This window comes from Rutidosis leptorrhynchoides, chromosome 7 (assembly GCF_046630445.1).
Source record: "Rutidosis leptorrhynchoides isolate AG116_Rl617_1_P2 chromosome 7, CSIRO_AGI_Rlap_v1, whole genome shotgun sequence".
In the NCBI taxonomy this organism is placed as follows: Eukaryota; Viridiplantae; Streptophyta; class Magnoliopsida; order Asterales; family Asteraceae; genus Rutidosis; species Rutidosis leptorrhynchoides.
Genome location: NC_092339.1, coordinates 237,125 through 262,306, shown reverse-complemented (window position 1 = coordinate 262,306; position 25,182 = coordinate 237,125). Strand labels below are relative to the sequence as shown.

The window sequence follows — 25,182 nt, the reverse complement described above, 5'->3', positions numbered from 1 at the left end:
ATAGTATCCGGCGAGACCTAAGAATTGACGAATTTGAGTAGGAGTAGTAGGAGTCTCCCATTTACTAATGGCTTCGATTTTTGCGGAATCGACTTTAATGCCTTGATCACTTACAACGTGACCGAGGAATTGAACTTCCTTCAACCAAAATTCACACTTGGAGAACTTGGCATAGAGTTGTTCTTTTCTCAATAGTTCAAGCACGAGTCGGAGATGTTCTTTGTGTTCCTCTTCGCTTTTAGAATAGACCAAAATATCGTCGATGAACACGATAACGAATTTGTCGAGGTAAGGTTTGCACACGCGGTTCATGAGATCCATAAACACCGCCGGTGCGTTAGTGAGACCGAAAGGCATGACAAGGAATTCATAACTACCATAACGAGTCCGGAAGGCGGTTTTGGAGACATCTTCCCCCTTAACCCTTAGTTGATGATAACCCGAACGGAGATCGATTTTTGAATATACACGAGAACCTTGTAGTTGATCAAAGAGGTCATCAATGCGCGGAAGAGGATATCGGTTTTTAATCGTTAATTTGTTCAATTCACGATAATCGATGCACATTCGTAGGGATCCGTCTTTCTTCTTGACGAACAAAATCGGAGCGCCCCATGGTGAATGGCTAGGTTGAATGAAACCACGGTCAAGTAACTCTTGGATTTGACTTTGCAATTCTTGCAAATCGGATGGATCGAGTCTATATGGTGCACGCGCTACGGGTGCGGCTCCCGGTATAAGATCGATTTGAAATTCAACCGGTCGATGAGGTGGAAGACCCGGTAATTCGTCGGGAAATACATCGGAAAAGTCACTAACAATTGGCACATCATCGATGCGCTTTTCGTCGGCCTCGACTTTCTTAACGTGAGCAAGAATCGCAAAACAACCCTTGCGAAGTAGCTTTCGAACTTTAAGGCACGAAACGAGATTGAGTCCGGTGCAATTCTTGTCGCCATAGACAATCAATGGTTCACCATTCTCGATAGGAATTCGGATTGCGTGAAGATCGCAAAGAATGTGAGATTTATTTTTGACCATCCAATTCATACCGATTATTACATCAAAACTCCCTAGTTCCATGGGTATCAAGTCAATTTCAAATTCATTACCCAAAATATTTAAAGTACACCCCCGGTAATATGTGTCGGCACTTAAGAGTTTTCCATCGGCCACCTCGATGGAGTAAGTAGTATCTAAAGGGTGTGGTGGAGCGGAAAGAGTAGGAGCCAAAGTCTTAGACACAAAACATTTATCGGCACCCGAATCAAATAAGCAAGTAACATAAGTGTTGTTGAGAAGAAACGTACCCGTGACTAGTTCATTGTCATCTCGGGCTTCCTCGGTGTTGATGTTAAAGGCTCGGCCTCGGTTGTTGGGGTTGGCTTTCTTTTTCGGGAATTCGTTCTTATAATGGCCCGTTTGGCCACATTCATAACAAGTGACCGTCCTTGGAGGATTGGGCCCCTTTCGAGCGACGGGGGCGGCACTTCTACAATCATTGGCCACATGACCATTCTTTTGGCACCGGTGACAAAATAAATTGCCAAATTCCCCGTAATGATGTTTGTGACATTTGTTGCAAAAGGGTTTATTTCCACCATAACTTTTCTTGCCGTCATTGTTGAAAGGCTTTTTGGTGAAGGTGTTGTTGTTGTAGTTGGTTGATGGAGTGGCTTCCCATTTCCTTTTGTTGCCACCCGACTTGTCCTCGGCCTTAGGAGCCGGAACTACAATTTCGTCAACCGTCTCAATTAATTGGCGGGCCATGTTCATAGCGGCTTGATGAGTAGTGGGTTTGGATGACATCACCCCTTGTTTGATGCTTTTTGGAAGACCGTGCATGTAGAGCTCAATCCTTTGAGATTCGGGGCTAACGAGATTGGGACACATCAAAGATAGTTCGGCGAAGCGTAGATTGTAAGCCTTGAGGTCGTTTCCGACTGCCTTCAAAGCTCTTAGCTCTTGCTCAAGCTTGCGGGTTTCTTCGCGCGGAAAATATTCAACAATCATCTTTTCCTTCAAATCGGCCCAAGAAAGGGCATGAGCTTCATCGGTTCCCACCGATTGAACATAGGTGTTCCACCACGTGAGAGCAACACCGGAGAAAGTGTGGGTGGAGTATTTGACCTTATCTTGGTCCCGACAACCGCTTATGCTAAAGACGGCCTCGGTTTGTTCAAACCAACGGGTAAGCACAACCGGTCCCCGGTTCCATCATAAGTGTGAGGTTTGCACCCCGTGAAAGCTTTGTAGGAGCACCCTTCGCTAGAGTTACCGGCTCCTTGGTTATTGTTGTTGTTATTATTGTTATTGTTGTTGTTGGACGAGTGACCGGCCATGGCCGCATCCACGGCGGTGGCTATCATGCGTTGTAAGGCTTGTTCGGGAGTTTCACGGCGTGGTGCACGACGAGGAGGCATTGTTCCTTCAAAACAAAAGAATACCGTTGGTTAGTATTCTAAATAATACTAACCGTGATATGGAATAAAGATAGAGAGAAAATTTTCCTTGACTCGCCTTAAATTCTTTATGTCATAATGTCGGAACGTTCATATGAGTCACCGTAATATAATCCCGGAAATTATATTACCCTGATTCATATGTGCATTCGACATTATTTCATATAGTCAAGGTGGCGTGTCAATCAAATTAAACAACGTGAGATTTAGATGAATTAAGAGTAGATATGAGTAGAAGCGTTCGAGTATAAATGCACGAATAGTCAAGTAATTCCTACTTCAAGTCTATATGCCGGTTGTAGTCTAGACTCACCAATGTACCCTATGACTCGGGGTTGACACCAATGAACTCTAAATCCCTACAACCAACGCTCTGATACCACTTGTAGCGACCCCGACAAATCGTCAAGTGACGGCGTCGTCTACGTATGGTCCCATTACATGGTCATAAGCATTTATAACAAAGTTTGACCGAAAATATGTCGCATTCATTTCATAAAAGGATGTTTCAATGTTTATAAAAGTAATTCCCAAGACAAGTACATATCAAAAGTTATAGTTCATATGAAACACGTGCGACATAGTTTAAAGTAGCCAAAAAGACGCTCCACGTATGCAAGTATACTCGACATCCAATGCAAGTATCAAAAGTATGAGCGGAAGCATGTATCACCTAAGTTCAAGGACCTGAGAAAAACATAGAGAATCTATCAACGAAAACGTTGGTGAAATCATAGGTTTAGTAAGTAAGTAAGTGAGTAAGTAAGTTGAACCACAAGTGTTGTCACGTTGAAATAATAATAAACCATTCTAAAAGTTGATATCACGAGCACTCAATTATCAAGGCTTAACTATCACGAAACCCCATTAATATAGTGTCAGAACATACACTTATCCCCGAAAATATATTTCATCCGATTAACGGTAGCGAACCGTCCGAATGAGGGTTTGTCAAACCCGTATGGCCACACAACATAAGTTCTCGCTTACACCCTACAAGTGTAACTAATGATAATTGAATTGAGGCTTTTTGTTCTAACTCGTACGTAGAATGTTTGTTTTTGTACTTGTGTTCACTTTGTAAAATGAAACGTTTATGTTTTCTCATCCCAAATATAAGTATAAAAGAGTAAAAGTGGGACTATGATCTCACCTTTGATTGCAAGAGTAAATAAGTACTTCAACAAGTAATGTGCGCAAAGGACAACGCTAGTCTCGACCTAAACAAATAGGTTGTATCAATAACGATAGTCACGAAGGGTCAAAGTTGCTCAATTAGTCCTATGGCTCAACACGACTCGATTATGAAGCATGTGAAGCAAATAGTCAAGTTTCATGCAAGATACATGTATAGAAACAAGTTAGAAAGATTGCATAATCAATTGGTTAAGTTTGACAAAAAGTCAAACTTTGGTCGGTCAAAGTCAACGAAAAAGTCAACATGTTCGGGTCGGGTCCCGAACAAATTTTCTATGCTAATTATTCATATATAAGCATGTTAGAACAAGTTGCATGTGAATTGGAGGTCTAGAACGGGCCAAACATTTTTCACATTTGGGACAAGGAGGTCAGAACCTGGCCCCTTTATATGTCGCGCCGCGACAGGAAAGGGCCGCGCCGCGGCAAAGGCCGGGTGCTGGTACCTGGCCAGTCCCAAATGTTCAAGTCTCAATCCAAAACCTTTTTGTGCATAAAACACAAACCGCTAACACTTAGGACTCGCACCTTATATCGTTGGAAAGCTCTTTTGACGTAGAATGCAACTAAACACAATTCATCAATCAAAAACCTCATTTGTAACAACCGAGTTTTCAAACCAAGTGATCATTCAATGCACACATTAATGCTTCAAACTCACCAATGCACATTTAATGATTTAGGCATTCAATGCATACATATGACATGCCATTTTGTAGGTAATTGAGCATACAATACAACTAACAACTTACTAACAGCAAATCATGGCAATCAATGCATCAAATAATCATTTCAAGCTTATCAAACCCTAACCCGAATTCACCAAAATCACTAATCAAGTTTATGGAGTTTTCTCAAGCAACCTACACATCAATTTGAAGCTAGTGATACTAGGAACACATTTAATACATGCATTTATAACATTTAACAACATTCAAACAACCAAATCACCAAATCAAACACACCAAAGTTCATACTCAAGCTAGTTACTTCAAATAATGAAATCGAGCATATAAATCATATATTCATGTTAGACTTGAGCCATAGACACTAATTAACAACTTTATAAGTTCAAAAATATCAAGAACACAAAATCTAGTGATTTTAGAAAGTTACCCAAACTTGATGAAGTCGGTATGGAATCGAAGAGGAAGTTGCAAGGATTTCAAATATGTAATTTGTTTTGCAAGACACCCGCTAGCTTGGATTTAGATGATGATTCCTTGTTTGAGAAATTGAGAGAAAATATGGAAGTAGAAGAAGAAAAGGGAAAATGAAAAAGAAAAGATGGGGGTGGGGGTTGACTAGTCAAAGGCTAGTCACCTCTTTGGCATTTTGGCGAAACTAGTCCCTCAAGTTCGGTTGCGGGTGCGTGAATTACCTAGACGAGATTTTTAAAACACGTATTAACGGGAGATGTTATAAACATATAACGGGATTTAAATAGTTAAACGGAAAAGTAAACGGAAAAAGGCGGGATGTTACAATTTAAAGTTATGGTTACTAGTTTAATTTCGAATTTTGATTAATTTGATTAAGTTTTTTTTTTATTTACGCGTATTATAGATTGATAGTTATGTGACGTACATTTCTAGATTTTGGAATGAAAGATTATATATTAGTTTTTCAAAAAAAATATAAATGGGCCGGGTATTTACCCGGATCGCTTGGACCGAAGCAAGAATCGGACCGAACCGAACCGTGTAGAAATGGTCCGGTCCTCTGTTCTTATTTTTATAAAAATTTAGGTTTCGGTCCGGTCCAGGTATTGTATGGTTCGGTCCGGGTATGGACCATGCACAGCCCTACGGCCCACTCACAACACAACGAAGATGGAACATTGTTAATGCTCTTAAACAATATATGTATCGTTGATATGACGACAAATTCCGTTATAGTAATCAATCGTTCAGAGTTGTGAGAGTTCAGATATACTTCAAGAGCGTCCATTCTTGTAATATTTGTGGGAATTTGGCGCTGCCATGGGAAAATAATTGTTGCAGGTTACTTCACCATTAGATCAATGTGATTTTTGGACATGGAATTCAAAAATACACATACCTAAGTTTGGAAAATTTGGTAATGATCGGGAAAGATGAATTTCCATAGTTGCTGCTATTTTTGAGAGTTTTTTTTTGAAGGAAAATTGTCAGCATCACTCAGAAGGGTATTAACCACCTTCAATTCACGATTATTTGTCACGCACACATGCACTCTCGGGAGGAAACCCGAATTTCATTGTAGGAACTGAGTGAGATTAATCTAGGGAGTGAACTTATATTATTAATATAAGTATAATTAACGATAAAATGTGTAATTAGGTGTATATGGATAAAAAGTGGTATGTGAGGATCACCTTCCATTGAGAAATATTTATTGACCCCACTTTCAAATCATTTCATTGTCACAAAGAATAAATGTTATACAGTACTTAAAAACATGAATTTGAATTAATACAGTGCTATGTATACTTTTTTATGTGTGTATTAACCTACAATTAATACACACATCAAAAATAAATTAAATAGTAGATTGAAATGATGATTATTAAATTCAAATTCATGTTTTTAAGTACTGTATAACATTTATTCTTTGCGACAATGAAATGATTTAAAAGTGGGGTCAATAAATATTTCTCAATGAAAGGTGATCCTCACACACCACTTTTTATCCATATACACCTAATTACCTATTTTATCGTTAATTATACTTATATTAATAATATAAGTTCACTCCATAGATTAATCTAAGGGCATAACTGTGAATTTATGAGACAAAAGTATACATAGATCAAAAAGTGGTGTGTGAAGTTCACCTCACTTTAGTTGCGTATTAGTTAATAATTTAGTAGTAATAGATTCATCAATCAATCACTTTAATTGCGTATTAGGTTATGGTAATAGATTCATCAATCAATAGCTAGCCAACAAAATATGGGTCCAGTCACAAAAATTGATATCTCCGAAGCTATGTTTATATACTAAAAGACAAGCTATAAAACAGACAGATTTTCAGGTAGCCAATAACAACAACAGCAAAAATTCATCAGACAGTAAAGCTATCTTTGTTTGAGCACATTTACAAAGTGCCTACACCATTGAAAACCTAACAGCTTGTTAACATTACATAAGACAAGGCCGGCTCGTAACGGTTTAAATAAGAAAGTAATTAACCGGAATATGTAGGTTAATTCCCTATGAATGAAGTTGATGATACTAAGCTTTGTTCTGAAAGTGATGATAGTGATTGTATTACTATCAAGAAGCAGCAACACCGCAGCTCAATCTCTGCCCAACTGCCCAGATAAATGTGGGAATGTGACAATTCCTTATCCTTTTGGGACGACCGAAGATTGCTACTTGAGCAGATCCTATTATGTAAACTGTACAAGCCTACAGATATATAACACCAGTTTCCAACTGTCAAGTGTATCACTTGATGGTTATATGCGTGGCTCGTTACCAATGGGCTACCGTTGTTACAACAAAAAACATGCAAAAACTAGGTGGTTAGAACCCGAAATAATGTTGTCAAGGTTTCCAGTCTCAAGCACACACAACTTGTTTACTACTGTTGGGTGTGATGCCAGATCCAGCATGAAGTATATTAATAGTGAAAACTATATAACAGGATGTTTATCAATGACCGGCTGCACTGGCTTAACCGATGGTTCATGTTTAGGCATGGGTTGCAGCCAGGTTCCTGTTCCTTATAAGGTTACTAGTTTCCGGATCCATGCACAAGACAACACAAAAAGATATGTTGGAAAGTGGAGTTATAACAAGTGTGTGTATGCATTTGTTGTTGAGAAACATCATTACTGGTTTCGTGAAACGGATCTTGATACTATGGTTAATCGATCTTTCCCGGTGGTTTTAGAATGGTCGCTTGGGAGCACAAGCTGTGTAGAAGCTCAGAAGAAGAATCCAGAAACTTACCTTTGCAAAGAGAATAGTGTATGTGACGACCACACATACACTGTTGACTTCATTCAAAGTTACCACCACCAGGGGTATCGTTGTCATTGTGCTCAAGGGTACCAGGGAAACCCATATCTTCCAAACGGGTGTCAAGGTAAAATTATTATTATTGTTATTAACTTATAATTATTATTACTGTAGTTAATTAATAGTTAATAGTACCATATCATCAATCATTAACATTAATAATTAACATCATATTTAATAAGAAGACAGATTTTTAAAAGCTAGCATTTATCTGTGATAATTACTTTCAGATATCAACGAGTGCCAAGGACCTGAAAATGATTGCCTACACGGCTGTACTAACATGAACGGAAGCTACAGCTGTTCATGTTTGTTCGGGCAGCATGGTGATGGTAAAAGGACTGGGAGTGGCTGCTATTATTCAGCAATTTCGGTCTTCTACGGTGAGTAATATATATATATATATATATATATATATATATATATATATATATATATATATATATATATATATATATATATATATATATATATATATATATATATATATATATAACTCATAAGATTCTGGTCTCGTTGTTAATCTTCTTACTAACCAACTCATTGTATATATTGGTGCTTTACAGGCATTAGCACGGGCATTGCGGCATCTTTTGTGCTAACATTTATTCTGTACGAGGGAATCAAACAAAGGAGACTTATCAACAGTAGGGAGAAGTTCTTCAAGAAAAATGGTGGCTTAATTCTACAGAAAATACTCTTCGAATCAAAGCAGCAGTCTACTACTACTACAACTACAACTACTTCCCAAATGGCCGCCAAGATTTTTGCAGCAGGTGATCTTGAAAAGGCAACCAATAACTTCCACAAGAAGAACGTAATTGGTGAAGGAGGGTATGGTATAGTATATAAAGGTACACTAGGAGCAGCAGCAGCAGCAGATAAAACAACAACGGTTGCCATTAAGAAATCCAAGTCAATTGACGAGAACCAGATCGAACAGTTTATAAATGAGGTGATCATTTTATCAGAAATTAGCCACCCAAATGTCGTCAAACTCTTGGGCTGTTGCCTGGAGACACAAACTCCCCTCCTAGTTTACGAGTTCATAACCAACAAAACACTTTACCAACACCTACATGAACAACAACAACAAGACTATTATCTCCTCCTCCTCCTTAACATTCGAAAGGCGCTTAAACATAGCCAAACAGACTGCAGAAGCTCTTACTCACATTCACTCAACCACACAAATTATTCATAGAGATATTAAATCTTCAAACATACTTTTGACGGATGACTACACCGCAAAGGTGTCTGATTTTGGCATTTCAAGGTTCATTCCAGTTGATAAGACTCACTTACAAACATTGGTGCACGGGACATTTGGCTACATAGATCCTGAGTACTTCCATTCAGGAATGTTAACCGAGAGGAGTGACGTTTATAGTTTTGGTATGGTTCTTGTAGAGCTTCTTACAGGCAGAAAGGTGTTTTCATTTTCACATGATCATCATGAGAATGGAAGTACTGAAACTAGTGAAGAAGAAGAACTGGGTTTGGCCAAAATTTTTATCTCCTCTCTTGAAAAGGGTTGCTTGTTCACAATTCTTGACAATCAACTTAAGAAAGATGGGGTGGTCGATGAGCAGCATATCAAGAAACTTGCCAAGCTTGCAAGGGAATGTGTGGAACTGGAGGCCAAAAAAAGGCCTAACATGAAACAAGTGAGAGACCAACTTCAACACATAAGTCAATCATACCACCTCCTAAAGGGCAAGGCGGCTTCTATCATCTCCACCAATAAACCCAAATATATTATTGAGCCGCTTATATTATTTGATTAATGATAATGATTCCTACAACTAACTGCCCGCCCTTACTGCACCAGGCTGCAAAAGTACTTGTACACAATCTTCTCTCCCTCCCTTTTGCCGGCCCCATGTCAACTAGTTTTGCAAATACATAATTTTTTTATTTGCTCAAAATGTTTATGAGTTCTAGGGACAAACCTAACAACCAAATTTGATCACACTAACCGCTTAAACCTTATATATACAAGACAAGGAAACGTTATAAAGCAAATGAAGGATATCACAGATACTTGTAACGTAGTAAAGTATGAACTTGTATACCAGCATATCTTAAAAAAAAAAAAAAAAAAAAAAAAACCTATAAAAGCAGATATATTTCAATCCTTTCACAATGAGCAAACATAATTGCCACTTATCTCGATGTCTTCAATATCTGAATCATCCAAATCATCGAAGTCCATACTGTCGTCACCAAGAAGCTGTGGTAGTGATCCATCAATGAGCATGCCATTGCCGGGAAGAGTTCTTGCCTCTTGTATTATAGACAATATTTCGTCAACACTTTGATTCATGTCTTCGTTTGGATTTGGATTATGAGAGTTTCCTCCGGCCATCAAATCCGTAGGCAAGTTCGTTAAGAACCATGGGTGCATTTGAATTTCTGGAATGGTTAGTCTCTGCACAAACCAATAAAATAAGAATGCGTATAAATAGATAGGTATGTTATAATTCAGTAGGCTTATAACTACCTTTAGTGGTTTGATTCTTGATGTTATAATTCAGTAGGCTTATAACTACCTTTAGTGATTTGATTCTTGATTAAGAATACTAATAATGAAGTGTAAGAACAAAGATGATAATGGAGAGAAAGAAAGAAACACTTTGTAAGTGTGAGAAATGGTGCAAGTTTAATGCTTGCATTCATGGCTATTTATAGCAAAAATATTACAAGTTTAGGTAATACAATAATATTACTTTTGTGTATCAATAATTGACTATCCATTTATATATATATATATTTATATATTATAACACTCCCCCTTGGATAGCAATTTTGTTTGTTGAAGATCAACTGTATGTTACTTTTGATATACCCTTCTTTCATCTGTGCTATGCAAGCTGCATTATCTTCATAGATAATTGTTGGACTTTTATCGCGTTCTAGTCCACAAGAATCAGTAATGATTTGTGTCATTGATCTCAACCAAAAACATTCCCGAGTAGCTTCATGTAATGCAATCACTTCGGCATGATTTGATGATGTAGCAACAAGTGTTTGTTTTTGAGAACGCCATGATATTGCAGTACCTCCATTTAGGAATACATATCCAGTTTGAGATTTAGCTTTATGTGGATCAGATAAATAACCTGCATCAGCATAACCAACCAAATCTTGTTTTGATTCGTTAGAATAAAATAATCCTAAATCAGTAGTTCCTCGAAGGTATCGAAATATGTGTTTGATCCCATTCCAGTGTCTTTTGGTAGGAGCAGAGCTGAACCTTGCCAACAAATTAACTGCAAAAGAAATGTCAGGTCTTGTACAATTTGTAAGATACATAAGAGCTCCAATTGCACTAAGATATGGTACTTCTGGTCCAAGAATATCTTCATGATCTTCACATGGACGAAATGGATCAGTTTCAACATTGAGTGATCTAACAACCATAGGAGTACTTAATGGTTTTGCCTTGTCCATATTGAAACGTTTCAAAATCTTTTCAGTATATGTTGTTTGATGTACAAGTAAACCATTAGGCATATGCTCAATTTGTAAACCAAGGCAATACTTGGTTTTTCCGAGATCTTTCATTTCAAATTCTTTCTTTAGAAGTTGAATGGCTTCATAGATCTCTTTATTTGTACCTATGATGTTAAGATCATCAACATAAACAGCTATGATCACATATCCGGATGTTGTTTTCTTAATGAAAACACAAGGGCAAGTAAGGTTATTTGTATACCCTTTGCTTATCAAGTAATCACTTAATCGGTTATACCACATACGTCCCGATTGTTTTAACCCATATAAAGATCTTTGTAATTTAATCGAATACATTTCTTTGGGTTTTGCATTTGATGCTTCTGGTACCTTAAATCCTTCAGGTATCTTCATATATATATCACTATCAAGTGATCCATATAGGTAAGCAGTCACAACATCCATGAGATGCATTTCTAAATTTTTAGAAACTGCCAGGCTGATTAAGTACCTAAAAGTAATTGCATCCATAACAGGGGAATAAGTTTCTTCATAATCAATTCCCGGTCTTTGAGAAAAACCTTGAGCTACAAGTCTAGCTTTATACCTTGTAACTTCATTTTTCTCATTTCTTTTTCGGACAAAAATCCATCTGTATCCTACAGGTTTCACATCTTTAGGAGTGAGAATGATGGATCCGAAAACTTTTCTTTTATTGAGTGATTCTAATTCAGCTCGTATTGCTTCTTTCCATTGAGCCCAATCATGTCTATTTTGACATTCAACCATAGATGTTGGTTCTGGATCATCATCATTATTCATGATGTCATATGCAACATTAAATGAAAATTTCTCATCAAGATTTTTCATTTCATTTCGGTTCCATAATATTTTTGAATATGCATAATTGATTGCAATTTCTGTATTGACATCATCAATCTCCTCTGCAGTAGGAGTACTGATTTGTGGTTCTTCTTGAACACTTTCTTTTACTTCATTATCAGCTGATTTTCTTTTTCGAGGATTTTTATCCTTTGAACCAATTGGTCTTCCACGTTTCTGACGTGGCAAAGATTCATGAGTGACGTTATTGCCAGCTTTTGGAATTTCAATTCGAGCTGGAGTATTTACTGCTGGTATATATGATTTTGTCACCGTTTTTGTATCTGTAAATGCATCAGGCAATTGATTTGCAAGTTCTTGTATATGCATTATCTTTTGAACTTCTGTCTCGCATTCTTTTATGCGAGGATCAAGATACTTTAATTGAGGTTCACACCATGAAACATCATTTTCTTTATTTTTCATTTCTCCCCCTAATCTAGGGAACAATGTTTCATTAAAATGACAATCAGCAAAACGTGCTGTAAAAACGTCACATGTCATAGGTTCAATATACCTTAATATTGAAGATGTTTCATATCCAACATATATTCCCAACCTCCTTTGAGGACCCATTTTTGTACGTTGTGGTGTCGCAATTGGAACATACACTGCACAACCAAATGTTCTAAGATGGGAAATATTTGGCTCTTGACCAAAAGCAAGTTGTAGGGGGGAATATTTATGACTTGCACTTGGTCTGATGCGAATCAATGCAGCAGCATGTAAAATTGCATGACCCCATATAGATACAGGGAGTTTTGTTCTCATTATCAATGGTCTAGCGATTAACTGTAAACGTTTAATCAATGACTCGGCTAAACCATTTTGTGTATGCACATGAGCAACAGAATGTTCAACAACAATTCCTATAGACATGCAATAGTCATTAAATGCTTGAGATGTAAATTCACCAGCATTATCAAGTCTCACCCTTTTAATGGTGTAATCAGGAAAATGAGCTCTCAATTTAATAATTTGGGCAAGAAATTTTGCAAATGCCACATTACGGCTTGATAACAGACAAACATGAGACCATCTGCTAGATGCGTCTATTAGAACCATAAAATATCTAAATGGTCCACATGGTGGATGAATTGGTCCACATATATCACCTTGAATTCTTTCAAGAAACATTGGTGATTCTTTCTCAACCTTAAGTGGTGAGGGTCTAGTTATCAATTTTCCAAGAGAGCAAGATGTACATGGAACCATTGTATCATGATGGATTTTTCTATCCTTTAGTGGATGTCCATGAGTACATTCAATAATCCTTTTCATCATTGTTGATCCTGGATGGCCTAATCTGTTATGCCATAAACTGAATACACCAGGATCAATATATTTTTCGTTAACTACCATATGTATTTCTGGTACATTTATATGTGTATAATGTAATCCAGAACTAAGTCTTGGCAGTTTTTCAACCACATGACTCTTGTCAGTGATACTTAAATATTTCTCATTTTCTGTTGTCACTGACTGATAATCATACCCATTAAGGTATATGTCGGAGAAACTCAATAAATTTCTGCTTGACTTGGGAGAAAATAAGGCATCATTTATTAAAAATTTTGTACCATTTGGTAGTATGAAATTTGCCTTTCCTATCCCTTTTATCAAGTTAGCAGGTCCTGATATTGTATGTATAGTTCCTTCCGTTGGTTTTAGATCAATAAAATATTTCTCGGATTTAAGTATAGTGTGTGTAGTTCCACTGTCTGCTATACAGAGATCTCCACCACTTGATTGATGTTGTATTCCAGCAAAATTCATATTGAACTTCATATATAAGAAATAAATAGTGAGTACATTAATATTACACAATATTTTAAACGCAAATAGATAGTACTGAAACATTTAGCAAACATAATGACAAAGACAGACGATATTAAATCGTTTATTTTTGAAAGACACACAACTTAAACATTCAAGAAATCTTCATATAAATCAGATGGTTTCTCAGTGACTGTTGGATCGACGTTATCCACAAAGTTTACTTCCTTTTCTTTATCTTTCAGCGAATCCTGACACATCTTAACAAGATGTTTAGATGTTCGGCAAGTATTAGCCCAGTGGCCCATTCTACCACATCTGTAGCAAGATTCTTCAGAATTTTTAGAAGAATTTTCTTCAACATCTTGTTTAGTGGGCTTGTTTTGTGGTTGATATTTATATTTTCGTGGATTATTATTTCTTTAACCACCACGGCCACGACCACGACCACGTCCTCGCCCATTACCATTACCATAAGGATGGTTTCTACCATAGTTATGGCTTTTGGCATGATGATGGTGATGGTTATTATAACCACGACCTTGCCCGCGTCCTTGTCCCTGTTTATAATTATTTGCAGTATTTGCTTCAGGGATTGCAAGTGTACCAGTAGGACGGGATTGCTGATTTTTCATTAATAGCTCATCATTTTGCTCTGCAACTAAGAGATATGAATTAAGTTCAGGATATGTTTTGAACTTTAGCATTCTCAAATTTCTTTGCACTGTGATGTTTGCAGCATTCATTGTGGAGAAAGTTTTCTCCATCATGTCTGCATCACTTATTTCATGTCCACAGAATTTAAGTTGTGAACATGTATTATACAGAGCTGAGCTATATTCATTTACTTTCTTAAAGTCTTGGAACCTTAATGTTCTCCATTGTTCCATAGCAGCTGGAAGTAAAATTTCTCTTTGATTATTGAATCTGCTTTTGAGACCTTCCCATAAAACATGGGGATCTTCTACAGTCACATAATTATTTTGTAAGCATTCATCAATATGTTGATGAATAAAGCAACATGCCGTTGCTTGTTCTTTTTCAGAACAAGTGTTGTTTTCATTTATGGCTTCAAGAATGCCCATTGATTTAAGATGCATTTTTACTTTTATAACCCATGGCATGTAGTTGTTTCCAGTTGATTCTAAAGGAGTAAATTTAAGCTTTTCCAGATTCGACATTTTCTATTAAAACAAACAACATGATAAATTATAGTCACTTTATATTCATAAGTATATAAACATTAAACATAAATTTAATATAACATAAATGATAAGTAGGTGACAGTGTCGACCATATGTAAGCAATCATTAATAAATGTTATATAACATAAATATAAATATTAGTAAACATAAATGATAATTAGGCGACAGTGTCGGCCATATAAATGTTAGAAAATAGAAATATAAATGTTATTAACATAAATGATAATTAGACGACAGTGTCGACCATATATTATTCAGGTGGTATAACCGACCATATATCATTTAGGTGGCAGAGCCAACCATAATTAGTATTAAGATTATCGTGCTGATAACGTGTTATAATTCAGTAGGCTTATAACTACCTTTAGTGGTTTGATTCTTGATGTTATAATTCAGTAGGCTTATAACTACCTTTAGTGATTTGATTCTTGATTAAGAATACTAATAATGAAGTGTAAGAACAAAGATGATAATGGAGAGAAAGAAAGAAACACTTTGTAAGTGTGAGAAATGGTGCAAGTTTAATGCTTGCATTCATGGCTATTTATAGCAAAAATATCACAAGTTTAGGTAATACAATAATATTACTTTTGTGTATCAATAATTGACTATCCATTTATATATATATATATTTATATATTATAACAAGGTAATATATATATGCGAGTATATAATAGACAAAATTACATAGGGGGTCCCTGTGGTATGTTCAAAACTACAACCGGAGTCCAAAAGAATTTTTTCGACATGAGGGGTCACTGTGGTATGCACTTGTTTCATGGGGAGTCCATTTTTCCTATGACGTTAAATTTGTTCGTTAAAATTCATCATGTGCAATGCACGAGGGTATTTTCGGTATTTTATATATTCTCCTTCCCTTTCTCTTTTGTCTACATCTGCAAACTTTTAAAACCCTTGATCAAAAATTAATATCTTGTTCTCTAATCTTCATATCCTACCTACCTGCTACATAAAATAAAACCAAAATCAAACTAAAAATTAAACCATAAAAATTGGGAAGAGCACCTTGTTGCTCAAAAGTTCGTTTACACAGATGGGTATTTCAAGAATGGGGATTTAGTCAGAGCTCGAAGATTATGGAATCTAATGAAAGATAAAAGTACGGCCCCAGATGCGGTTGCATTTTTGCGTATGTTGATGGATTCTCTAAAGCCGGTCTAGTTAACGAGGCGAAAGATGTTTTTGTAGAAATGAAAAAATAAACGAATTGTTCCAAATAATTTCACTTACAATTCTTTAATTGCTGGGCTAAGCAATACCGGGATGTTAGCCGATGCTTTGAAGTTGGAGGAAGAGATGGGGAAAAAGGGTCTTCTTCCAGATTTATTTACTTGTAATATAATTATCAATTTACTTGTAATATAATTATCAACATGTACTGTAAACAGTGTAAGATGGAGCATGTATATTCACCCAATGTACCATTTGGCGGCGATGGCGGTGGCTCCACATCTTCTTCCTCATCCTGCTCTTCCTTCGTCACTCGCCGTCCTTGTTTCCGCCGTACCTCCTGCTTCCGTACAGCCGCCACAACCGTAGCTTCAGCCATTGCAACCTCGTACTGGCCGGATCTTGAATAGGAGGAGGTAAAAATTTTGTGATTATATATTGAATCTATACGATTGAAGATAGTATTGAATTGGACTTGTTTTTGAAAAAAGATTGTATATTTATTCAATATTTGACGAGAGTAGTATCATTAGGTAAAATAAAATTTGGTCTTTTTAAATGGGGTGTTGAGAGAATCAAGAAAAGGGGTGAAATTAGATTGTATATCTATTCAATATTTGAAGAGAGTAGTATCATTAGGTAAAAAAATTTGGTCTTTTTATATGGGGTGTTGAGAGAATCATGAAAAGGGGTGAAATTAGATAGTGGCGCTGATGAGCAAAGGGGTGCGTTTGCGTTTCAAAAGCAAAGAAGGTGCGTCTGATTTCAAAAAGGGTGCAGAGCGGATTAGGGTTTTTAACAGACATGAAGATTGTCATCAAAGGAGAGAGAAAAAGTCAAAAAGACGATAATACCCTCATGTGCTCTGCACATGATGAATTTTAACGGAAAAATTTAATGAAAAAATTCTTTTGGACTCCAGTTGTAGTTTTGAACATACAACAGGGACCCCCATGTAATTTTGTCTACATGAAGATCCAGTGAGAACTTTTTAGTGTGAGAACTCTAGGAACTCCAAAAACACTCAAAATACACTAAAATTCGAGCAAAAAGGGGCACGGACGAACAAAAAAAAAGGAAATTCGAGCAAAATTCAAAAACATGGACGAACAAAAAATCATAGTCGAGCAAAAAAAAAAAAATTTTATTTTTTTTATTTTTGAAAAAAAAATGTAGAACACATTTTTGTTCGAATATCAATTTTTCGTTCGACTACCTGCATGTTCTACAATTTTTTGTTCGAATACAAAAATGTAGAACACGTTTTTGTTCGAATTTCTTTTTTTTTGTTCGGCCGTGTCTTTTTTTTGTTCGACTTTCCAATTTTTTGTTCGAATATCACTTTTTTTGTTCGTCCGTGTCCCATTTATGCTCGAATTTCACCTTTTTTGCTCGAATTTCCCTTTTTCGCTCGAATTTCAGTGTATTTTTAAGTTCTCAGGGTTCTCACACCAAAAAAGTTCTCATTTGATCCCTCTACTATATATATATATATATATATATATATATATATATATATATATATATATATATATATATATATTGGTAGGATCAAATGGAAGTAACCCTTCGGGAGATGCACATTTTTTTTTTTTTTTTTTTTGTTTTTTGAAAAAACTTTGTTCACGAACATTATAGATTGGATGAAAATATGAACATTTAATAAAGACACTTGATAAATGTTTTTATTTTGGCGGGAAAACGCTCGAAGAGGTAATATATAACAATTATCGTGTTTTTCGAGCGTATTTGAGGTTTTAGATAGGGTTTAGATATTAGGGTTTAGAAATTTAGGGTTTAGATTTAGGGTTTAGATTTAGGGTTTAGATTTAGGATTTAGATTGAGTTTTTAACACGAACGGTTTAAGAGTTTAGGGTTTGGTGTTTTGGGTTTATGGAATAAACCCAAAACCCAAAACACCAAACCCTAAACTCTAAATCGGGCTAAATTTTACTTCACAAAACATGAAAGAAAAAAAACGTTAACATTCTTCACGAAAAACATTATCTTGAATGTTATTTTTGTCGATCGTTTTCCCGCCTAAATAATAACATTCATCACGAAGTATCTCTTCTAAATGTTCATATTTTCGTGTGATCTTGATGCCGGAAAAAAAAAATTCAAAAAAAACGAAAAAAAAAAAAATTTGCTTCCCCCCGCTTGGTTACTTACCCATTGATCCTGCCCCTATATATATATATATATATATATATATATATATATATATATATATATATATATATAGTGAGGATCCCATGAGAACTCTATAACTTGGAGAGAACCCTTAGAATTGAGAAAGCCTGAGGTCGAACAAAATTGCCTGAGGTCGAACATTTTTCAGTTGTGGTGGAACAAAAAATTTAGATGCACATAAATCACTTTTGTTCTACATTTTTGGTCTACATTATGTAGAATTTGTAGAACAAGGACTTTTTTTTCTTTTTTTTTCGAATTCAGTTTTTTCCCTTTAAATTTAGCCCAATTTAGAGTTTTGGGTTTAGTGTTTTGGGTTTAGATCCTAAACCTTAAACCCAAAACTCTAAACCGTTAGTGTTAAATCTTAAATCTAAACCCTACATCCTAAAAGTTAAAACATACTGAAAAATAAAGAACATGAATGTAGAATGAAAGTGATTTCATATACATCTAAAATTTTTGTTCGACCAGACACAGGTTTGTTCGCCCGTGTATCAATTTTGTTCGACCATCGAGTTTCTTTATCGATGGTGATCGGTCATGGTATCCATAGCGTTGCTTCTTTTTCGGCCAAATCCTGATTTCGTTTTGCTTCTCCCGGTCGTCGAGCCTGATCGACTCGACTCTTTTCCCTGCCCCACGCCTCTCACTTCGTTTCGTTCTTCTTCTGTACTGTCGCTTGAATGAAGACACCCGATCCCTGTTCGCCACGAAGATCAACAAGACTCTGATATAGACTCTGATATAGAACAATTCCAGAACATGGATTGTGAGAGGCGACCTCTTTTTGCCCCTGTTAGGAGAGTCGAGGCACTTAAGGTGGATGACGTTATAAGAAGGGGCAGACCTACTCGTAGGTGGGGGGATAGAATAAAGCTCGAATTGAAGGAGCTTTTATTGACCGAGGACATGAATTCTAGGAATGCGTGGAGGGCTAGAATTAGAATAGATGAGTAGGTTTTGGTAGGTTTGTGTGCATTCGTGTATGTGTGTATGTGTCCTCTTTTATAGTGATCTATGTATGTATGTATTTGTAGGCATATATCTTCATGTAGTGTGATTTATGTATTTTCGCGCGTTCTACCAGGATCCCTTCTTGGGAAGTATGAGTGTGTAGGTATGGAGGTGTATGTGTTTATATTTACGGATGTTTATGTATGTATGTTTTTGAGTAAGTATGCTTATGCTAGTTTGTATGTGTTCACATATGTGTGCACATATGTGTGCACATATGCAGGTATGTATGTTTACGGTTCCCCTAGTATTGCATTCTTTGATATGTCTTGAGATCCGCACAACATTATAAGGTACGCTCTTTTATTTTTTTATGTTTGCGGCTCTATTAAGTGAGTCATCAGCAAGCGTCGATTTATTGGCGACTTGACTGCCGCTTAGAGCCTAAATTAAATTTCAGACATTATTTAAAATCCATGGAAATTTGATCCTACTATTTTCATGGCGTCTCATTTTATATATATATATATATATATATATATATATATATATATATATATATATATATATATATTGGTAGGATCAAGAGTGAAGTAACCAATCGGGGGGAAGCGGGGGGAAGCAAAAACTTTTTTTTTTTTCGTTTTTTGAAAAAACTTTGTTCACGAACATTATAGATGGGATGAAAATATGAACATTTAATAAAGACACTTTGTGATAAATGTTTTTATTTTGGCGAGAAAACGCTCGAAGAAGCAATATATAACAATTATCGTGTTTTTCGAGCGTATGTTGAGGTTTTAGCTATTAGGGTTTAGATATTAGGGCTTATAGGGTTTAGATATTAGGGTTTAAAAATTTAGGGTTTAGATTTAGGATTTAGATTGAGTTTTTAACACGAACAGTTTAGAGTTTAGAGTTTAGGGTTTGGTGTTTTGGGTTTATGGAATAAACCCAAAACACCAAACCCTAAACCCTAAACTCTAAATCGGGCTAAATTTTACTTCACAAAACATGGGAAAAAAAACGTTCACATTCTTCACGAACAATATTATCTTGAATGTTATTTTTGTCGATCGTTTTCCCGCCTAAATAATAACATTCATCACGAAGTGTGTTTTCTAAATGTTCATATTTTCGTGTGATCTTGATGCCGGGAAAAAAAATTCCAAAAGAACGGGAAAAAAAAAAAAAAAATTTGCTCCCCCCACTTCCCCCCAATTGGTTACTTCCCCATTGATCCTGCCCTTATATATATATATATATATATATATATATATATATATATATATATATATATATATATATATATATATATATATATATATAATTTTATTATTTTTTATTTTATTTTATTTTTTAATTATTTATTTATTTATTTATATTTTGGCCGAAGGTCCCCTTGGAAGCAATCTCTCTATCCGTCGAGCATAGAGAGGGAGGACTTCCCCACTCTTGGAGTGTTTCACTCGGGGTGGAGACGACTTCTCTTTATTCTAGGTTGAAGGAAGGATTGTCTACGTCTCACCTCCCCATACCCCACATATGTGGGATTGGGTATTGTTGTTGTTGTCATTTGCCCTTTATCAGTAACAATTATAGTATCTTTTCTAGTTGCTAAGTGTAGCCAGCTTCACCAAAAGTATGGGTCGACTTAAATTATTATTTTAGTCAAATGAGCAAAATAAAAGAACCAGACTAGAATAAAAAACGATAAAACACATTGAACGAAACAAAAGTGTATTAAAAATTATTAAAACCTCATCACAATATCAAAAACCAAATAAACAAAAGGAAGTAGCATCTTGACACTCGGTCCACCTTTGACCCATTTCAACCCCCCCTTACCCCCCATGCCACCCAACTTCCCACCTCTGGTCAATACAAATATGATGGAAGTTGTACTTGTACCTTGTCAGGGTCGGCAACGAATATCCGATAAAGAAGATGTCTGCATTCCAATGAAATTTCTACAGTATCCGGGATAGCGTATTGGACCCCGAGTATTCGCTGTCATTCATATATCATGTGACCAATTTCAATTAAACTCAAAAATAACATGAGGTTTATTATTGATGTTGAAGATTATTATTATTATTATACTCACGCAAATGGTTGTCCGGAAATTCTTTGGATCATCTGGATCTCCAAAAGGATATGCCCCAACTAGCATCACATATAACGTAACCCCACATGACCAAACATCTGCAAGCTACAATTTCCAATCCAATCCAATGGTTAATTATATATATAAAAAAAATATATTCTAAAGCATACATACTGTTTTTCTTGACAATTATGTTCACAAGAACGGCAAGCAGTTTCAATAAGGCAAATTCACCACCGTACCACTAACTGTTCAAATAACCAATCAATTTCCCATGAATAATAATAATAATAATAATAATAACAATAATAATAATAATAATAATAATAATAATAATAATAATAATAATAATAATAATAATAATAATAATAATAATAATAATAATAATAATAATAATAATAATAATAATAATAATAATAATAATAATAATAATAATAATAATAATAATAATAATAATAATAATAATAATAATAATAATAATAATTATTATTATTATTATTATTATTATTATTATTATTATTATTATTATTATTATTATTATTATTATTATTATTATTATTATTATTATTATCATGAAACTAAGTGACAAAATGCTCAACAGGAAGAACCTTTCCATCATATTCTTTTCTTGAAAGAACTTCGGGTGCAATGTAAGCTGGCGTTCCAACAGCTGACTTTGGTTGAGAATGCAGAACTGATGACTGATAGTTTACATACATAAAACACCAAAAATGTGATCATCATTTTAATTCTAGTTTAGATTAGAAACCAACAAACAAAGAAACAAACAAACGCAAAATTAAAAAAGTGTTACTGTTATTACCTTTGAGTAACCAAAGTCACATATTTTAACACGAGGAGCTGTGCTTCCATCTAGCAGTGTGTTTTCGAGCTTGAGGTCTCTGTGACAAATTTCCTGCACCAATCCAATCCTTCAACAACTAAAAAAACTAGAAGCCATAGAAAGAAAGAAAGAAAGAAAGAAAGAAAGAAAGAAAGAAAGAAAGAAAAGCATCATAAAATGAAACACACTAGTATGTACCATTGAATGACAGTAGCTAACTCCCGAAATAAGCTGCTGAAAGAAAAATCTTGCCTGATGCATATCAAAATACACAACAATTCTCAACATAATAATACTATATTTTTTCAACTTTTGAGCAACATGTGGATGTTATGTTATAGCCACTTCTTTATCCTAAACTTACAGAAATAACAATTTAAATCTATAAAAGATTAATTAATTAATGAAACTTGCCTCATTCTCGCTGAATTTACCCGCACTGCATATCCTCTCGAAAAGCTCTCCTCCAGCTGCATACTCCATGACAATTGCTAAATGAGTTGGTGTTAATAAGACCTGAAACACATGGCCTCAAAAACATAAACCACAACACTTTATTCATATTCATATACCTTTTAAAAATATGGAAACGTGGCAGTTTTCATATAACCATTTGATGTCTAGTAATTCGTTCGATTATACACATGTAAGAGAAGAGATGTGAAGTCAAACTTAAAACTATTGCAAACAAGTTGAATCTTTTTATAATCTTGCAAAATAATTTTTAGTTTAAATCATGTAACTTATAATACCCAACAGTTGTAAATGTTGAGCTCACATATCTAACAAGGCTTCGCGCAAATGAATAATCAACTAAATGTGGTTCTATATTCTCACTAGCTACTTAACTCATATTTCAATTACAATCAAAGAATCAGCACTTGGCATTTTTTTTTTATGTTATGTGACCTTTAAATGCAAAATGCCTTTCTCTTTTAACTTCAAAATTGACATGAAATTTGTTGTGTTTGCATAGGAAAATTATACTCCTAATATCTATCTATTGTTTTCAAGACAAGCCATCTCAAGACAACCTAGTGGTTGGTGTCCTGATAACGCATCTTGGGGTGGCTAGGGAAAGGGTCGAAAACAGTCACGGGATAACCCGATAAAGCCGCACACATTAAAATAAAAATATCCCCGAGTAACCTAACAGGGAAAACTCATCCATTTATGTTTGTCAACACAAAAGAAATAACTGGGAAATCTTAAAAATAGGCTACAAAATATATGATAGTTTTAATTTGAATTTGGAATTTTTAATATGAATTTCAAAAAGAAGCTTGCCCTTCGGGAACAGGTGAGTATTTAATTAGTAGATGCAATCAAGTGTCACTGGCTACATAGATTACTACTCAAGCATTACAGGTTATATAAATTACTATCTTGAACAGAACTAATTAGCATATAAACACCTAATGGAATAAAAATGTGAAATGTAAGTAGTACTGTACTAGTTTTGTTCAAACTGTCACTTATTGGGACTGAGGAGTAAGGAAATAATAGCAATGTGAGCCGATTAGCAAAATTCAATGAACCTGTTTTAGATTTGAAAATGGCTATGCCTGAATCATTGAAGTCAAAATTTGACTTTATTTTGACTTTTGGGATGAAGGTAGTAATAATACAGTACAGTAAATAATTTATAGCAATGTAATCAGAAGATGTATCTAAGTAAGCAACTAGTAATAAGATACAATAAAGTAATTGGGCAGCGCTTGACTATCAAAACAACTAGCAATTGCAGTCAACATTAAATTAAATAGATAACTACGCAGTTTTATAAAACCATTTAGGCACAAACATCAAATTAACCTCTTTGAATCTGATAATATTTGGATGCTTCAACGACCTATGATTCAATATTTCCCTCTCAACATGTTCATCAATCTGCAAAGTTCAAAAAATATCTTAATCATACACAGAGATGATTTTGCATTGATCAATACATAAACTGCATATAACGATCAATCAAAAGATTCATAAAAATTAAAACTTTATGAAGAAAAACATGCAAACAAACAAACCTTTAGTCCCCTTTCAATAAACTTGACAGCAAACAACTCGTTGGTCCCTTTATCCCTAACAAGCTTGGCTACCCCAAAATTACCAGACCCAATTTCTTTAACAAGTTGATATCTTTCCATATTTGCCCTAATTCAATCAATAAACACAAATCATCAATACCCACACACCTTAGCCTGTTTTTTTTCTTTTCTTGATTGTCAGTGAATTATGAGCAACCAAAATTGAATATTTCCACAAGTTAGGTATGTGATGAAGAAGGGTAGTATGGGTCGGTGAAAGAAGAGTAGACTTGACTGATCACTTCCTATATATAGAAATATAGTTACATTAAAAATATTGGCTATAAAGAATTGTGCGTAACCTCTATTTGCTGTGTCTTTACTCTTCTTTCTTTTGACATTCACCGAGGGCCGAAACTGATGGGAAAATAATCACAGACAATCTACAAAGCTGAAATAAACTAGTTTGACCAATACTTTCCCGACCCGTATAAATTCGTGAGGAAACTAACAAACAAGCTATATCAAATCCAACCCAAATCTGTTCCAAATCAGTAGCTAAACAATAATCAAGCACACACTAAATACACGAGACTTTTTATGTGGAAAACCCCTCAAAATCGAGAGTAAAAACCACAGAACTCGTAAGCCACTTAAATTCCACTATCATCAACAAAGAGAGCAATACAATAATCCTTCTCTAGATCAACTAGAGGTATACAACATCATCAACAACAATAATCAACAAGTATATGAAACAATTAAAGACAAAAGAAAATTTCATCACCCAAAATTCTGCTACTGTTCGACCTGCTGTAACTCGGGTTACAGACCACTTGAGACGAATTCAACGGTTGAAAATGTTGGCACTGATGTC

The 25,182-nt window shown here is 35.2% G+C and overlaps 3 protein-coding genes across 4 annotated transcripts; 2 read left to right on the top strand and 1 right to left on the bottom strand.

The window, feature by feature from the left end:
- The first annotated feature begins 6,859 nt into the window (after nt 1-6,859).
- On the top strand, nt 6,860-7,765 carry LOC139857814 (wall-associated receptor kinase 2-like). Its single transcript, XM_071846652.1, has one exon. It carries the CDS (start codon nt 6,860-6,862, stop codon nt 7,763-7,765), a length of 906 nt encoding a protein of 301 aa, XP_071702753.1.
- Nucleotides 7,766-8,417: 652 nt separating this feature from the next.
- On the top strand, nt 8,418-9,453 carry LOC139857811 (wall-associated receptor kinase-like 22). Its single transcript, XM_071846650.1, has 2 exons — nt 8,418-8,621; nt 8,821-9,453. The coding sequence occupies exons 1-2, from the start codon at nt 8,418-8,420 to the stop codon at nt 9,451-9,453; spliced, it is 837 nt and encodes a 278-aa protein (XP_071702751.1).
- Nucleotides 9,454-9,634: 181 nt separating this feature from the next.
- LOC139856984 (serine/threonine-protein kinase SAPK2-like) lies at nt 9,635-24,695 on the bottom strand. Of its 2 annotated transcripts, none has more exons than XM_071845695.1 (9): nt 24,306-24,695; nt 24,094-24,168; nt 22,693-22,794; nt 22,477-22,509; nt 22,258-22,350; nt 22,043-22,135; nt 21,435-21,539; nt 21,239-21,337; nt 9,635-10,097 (listed from the first exon to the last, which is right to left on the bottom strand). In XM_071845695.1, the coding sequence occupies exons 1-9, from the start codon at nt 24,423-24,425 to the stop codon at nt 9,807-9,809; spliced, it is 1,011 nt and encodes a 336-aa protein (XP_071701796.1). In that variant the 5' UTR covers nt 24,426-24,695; the 3' UTR covers nt 9,635-9,806. The 2 variants fall into 2 exon arrangements, with proteins under 2 accessions (XP_071701796.1, XP_071701795.1); XM_071845694.1 differs by having other exon boundaries at nt 9,642-10,097; nt 22,477-22,530; nt 24,306-24,693.
- Between the last annotated feature and the right edge of the window lie 487 nt (nt 24,696-25,182).

Excerpts from the sequence above, each read along its gene's own strand:
- LOC139857811 (XM_071846650.1), top strand. The coding sequence starts at position 8,418 with ATGGCCGCCAAGATTTTTGCAGCAGGTGATCTTGAAAAGGCAACCAAT. Across the intron at positions 8,622-8,820 it reads TCGAACAGTTTATAAATGAG|ACTGCAGAAGCTCTTACTCA; the intron begins GTGATCATTTTA and ends ATAGCCAAACAG.
- LOC139857814 (XM_071846652.1), top strand. The coding sequence starts at position 6,860 with ATGAAGTTGATGATACTAAGCTTTGTTCTGAAAGTGATGATAGTGATT.
- LOC139856984 (XM_071845694.1), bottom strand. The coding sequence starts at position 24,425 with ATGGAAAGATATCAACTTGTTAAAGAAATTGGGTCTGGTAATTTTGGG. Across the intron at positions 24,169-24,305 it reads TTATTGAAAGGGGACTAAAG|ATTGATGAACATGTTGAGAG; the intron begins GTTTGTTTGTTT and ends TGAACTTTGCAG. Across the intron at positions 22,136-22,257 it reads GTGACTTTGGTTACTCAAAG|TCATCAGTTCTGCATTCTCA; the intron begins GTAATAACAGTA and ends GTAAACTATCAG.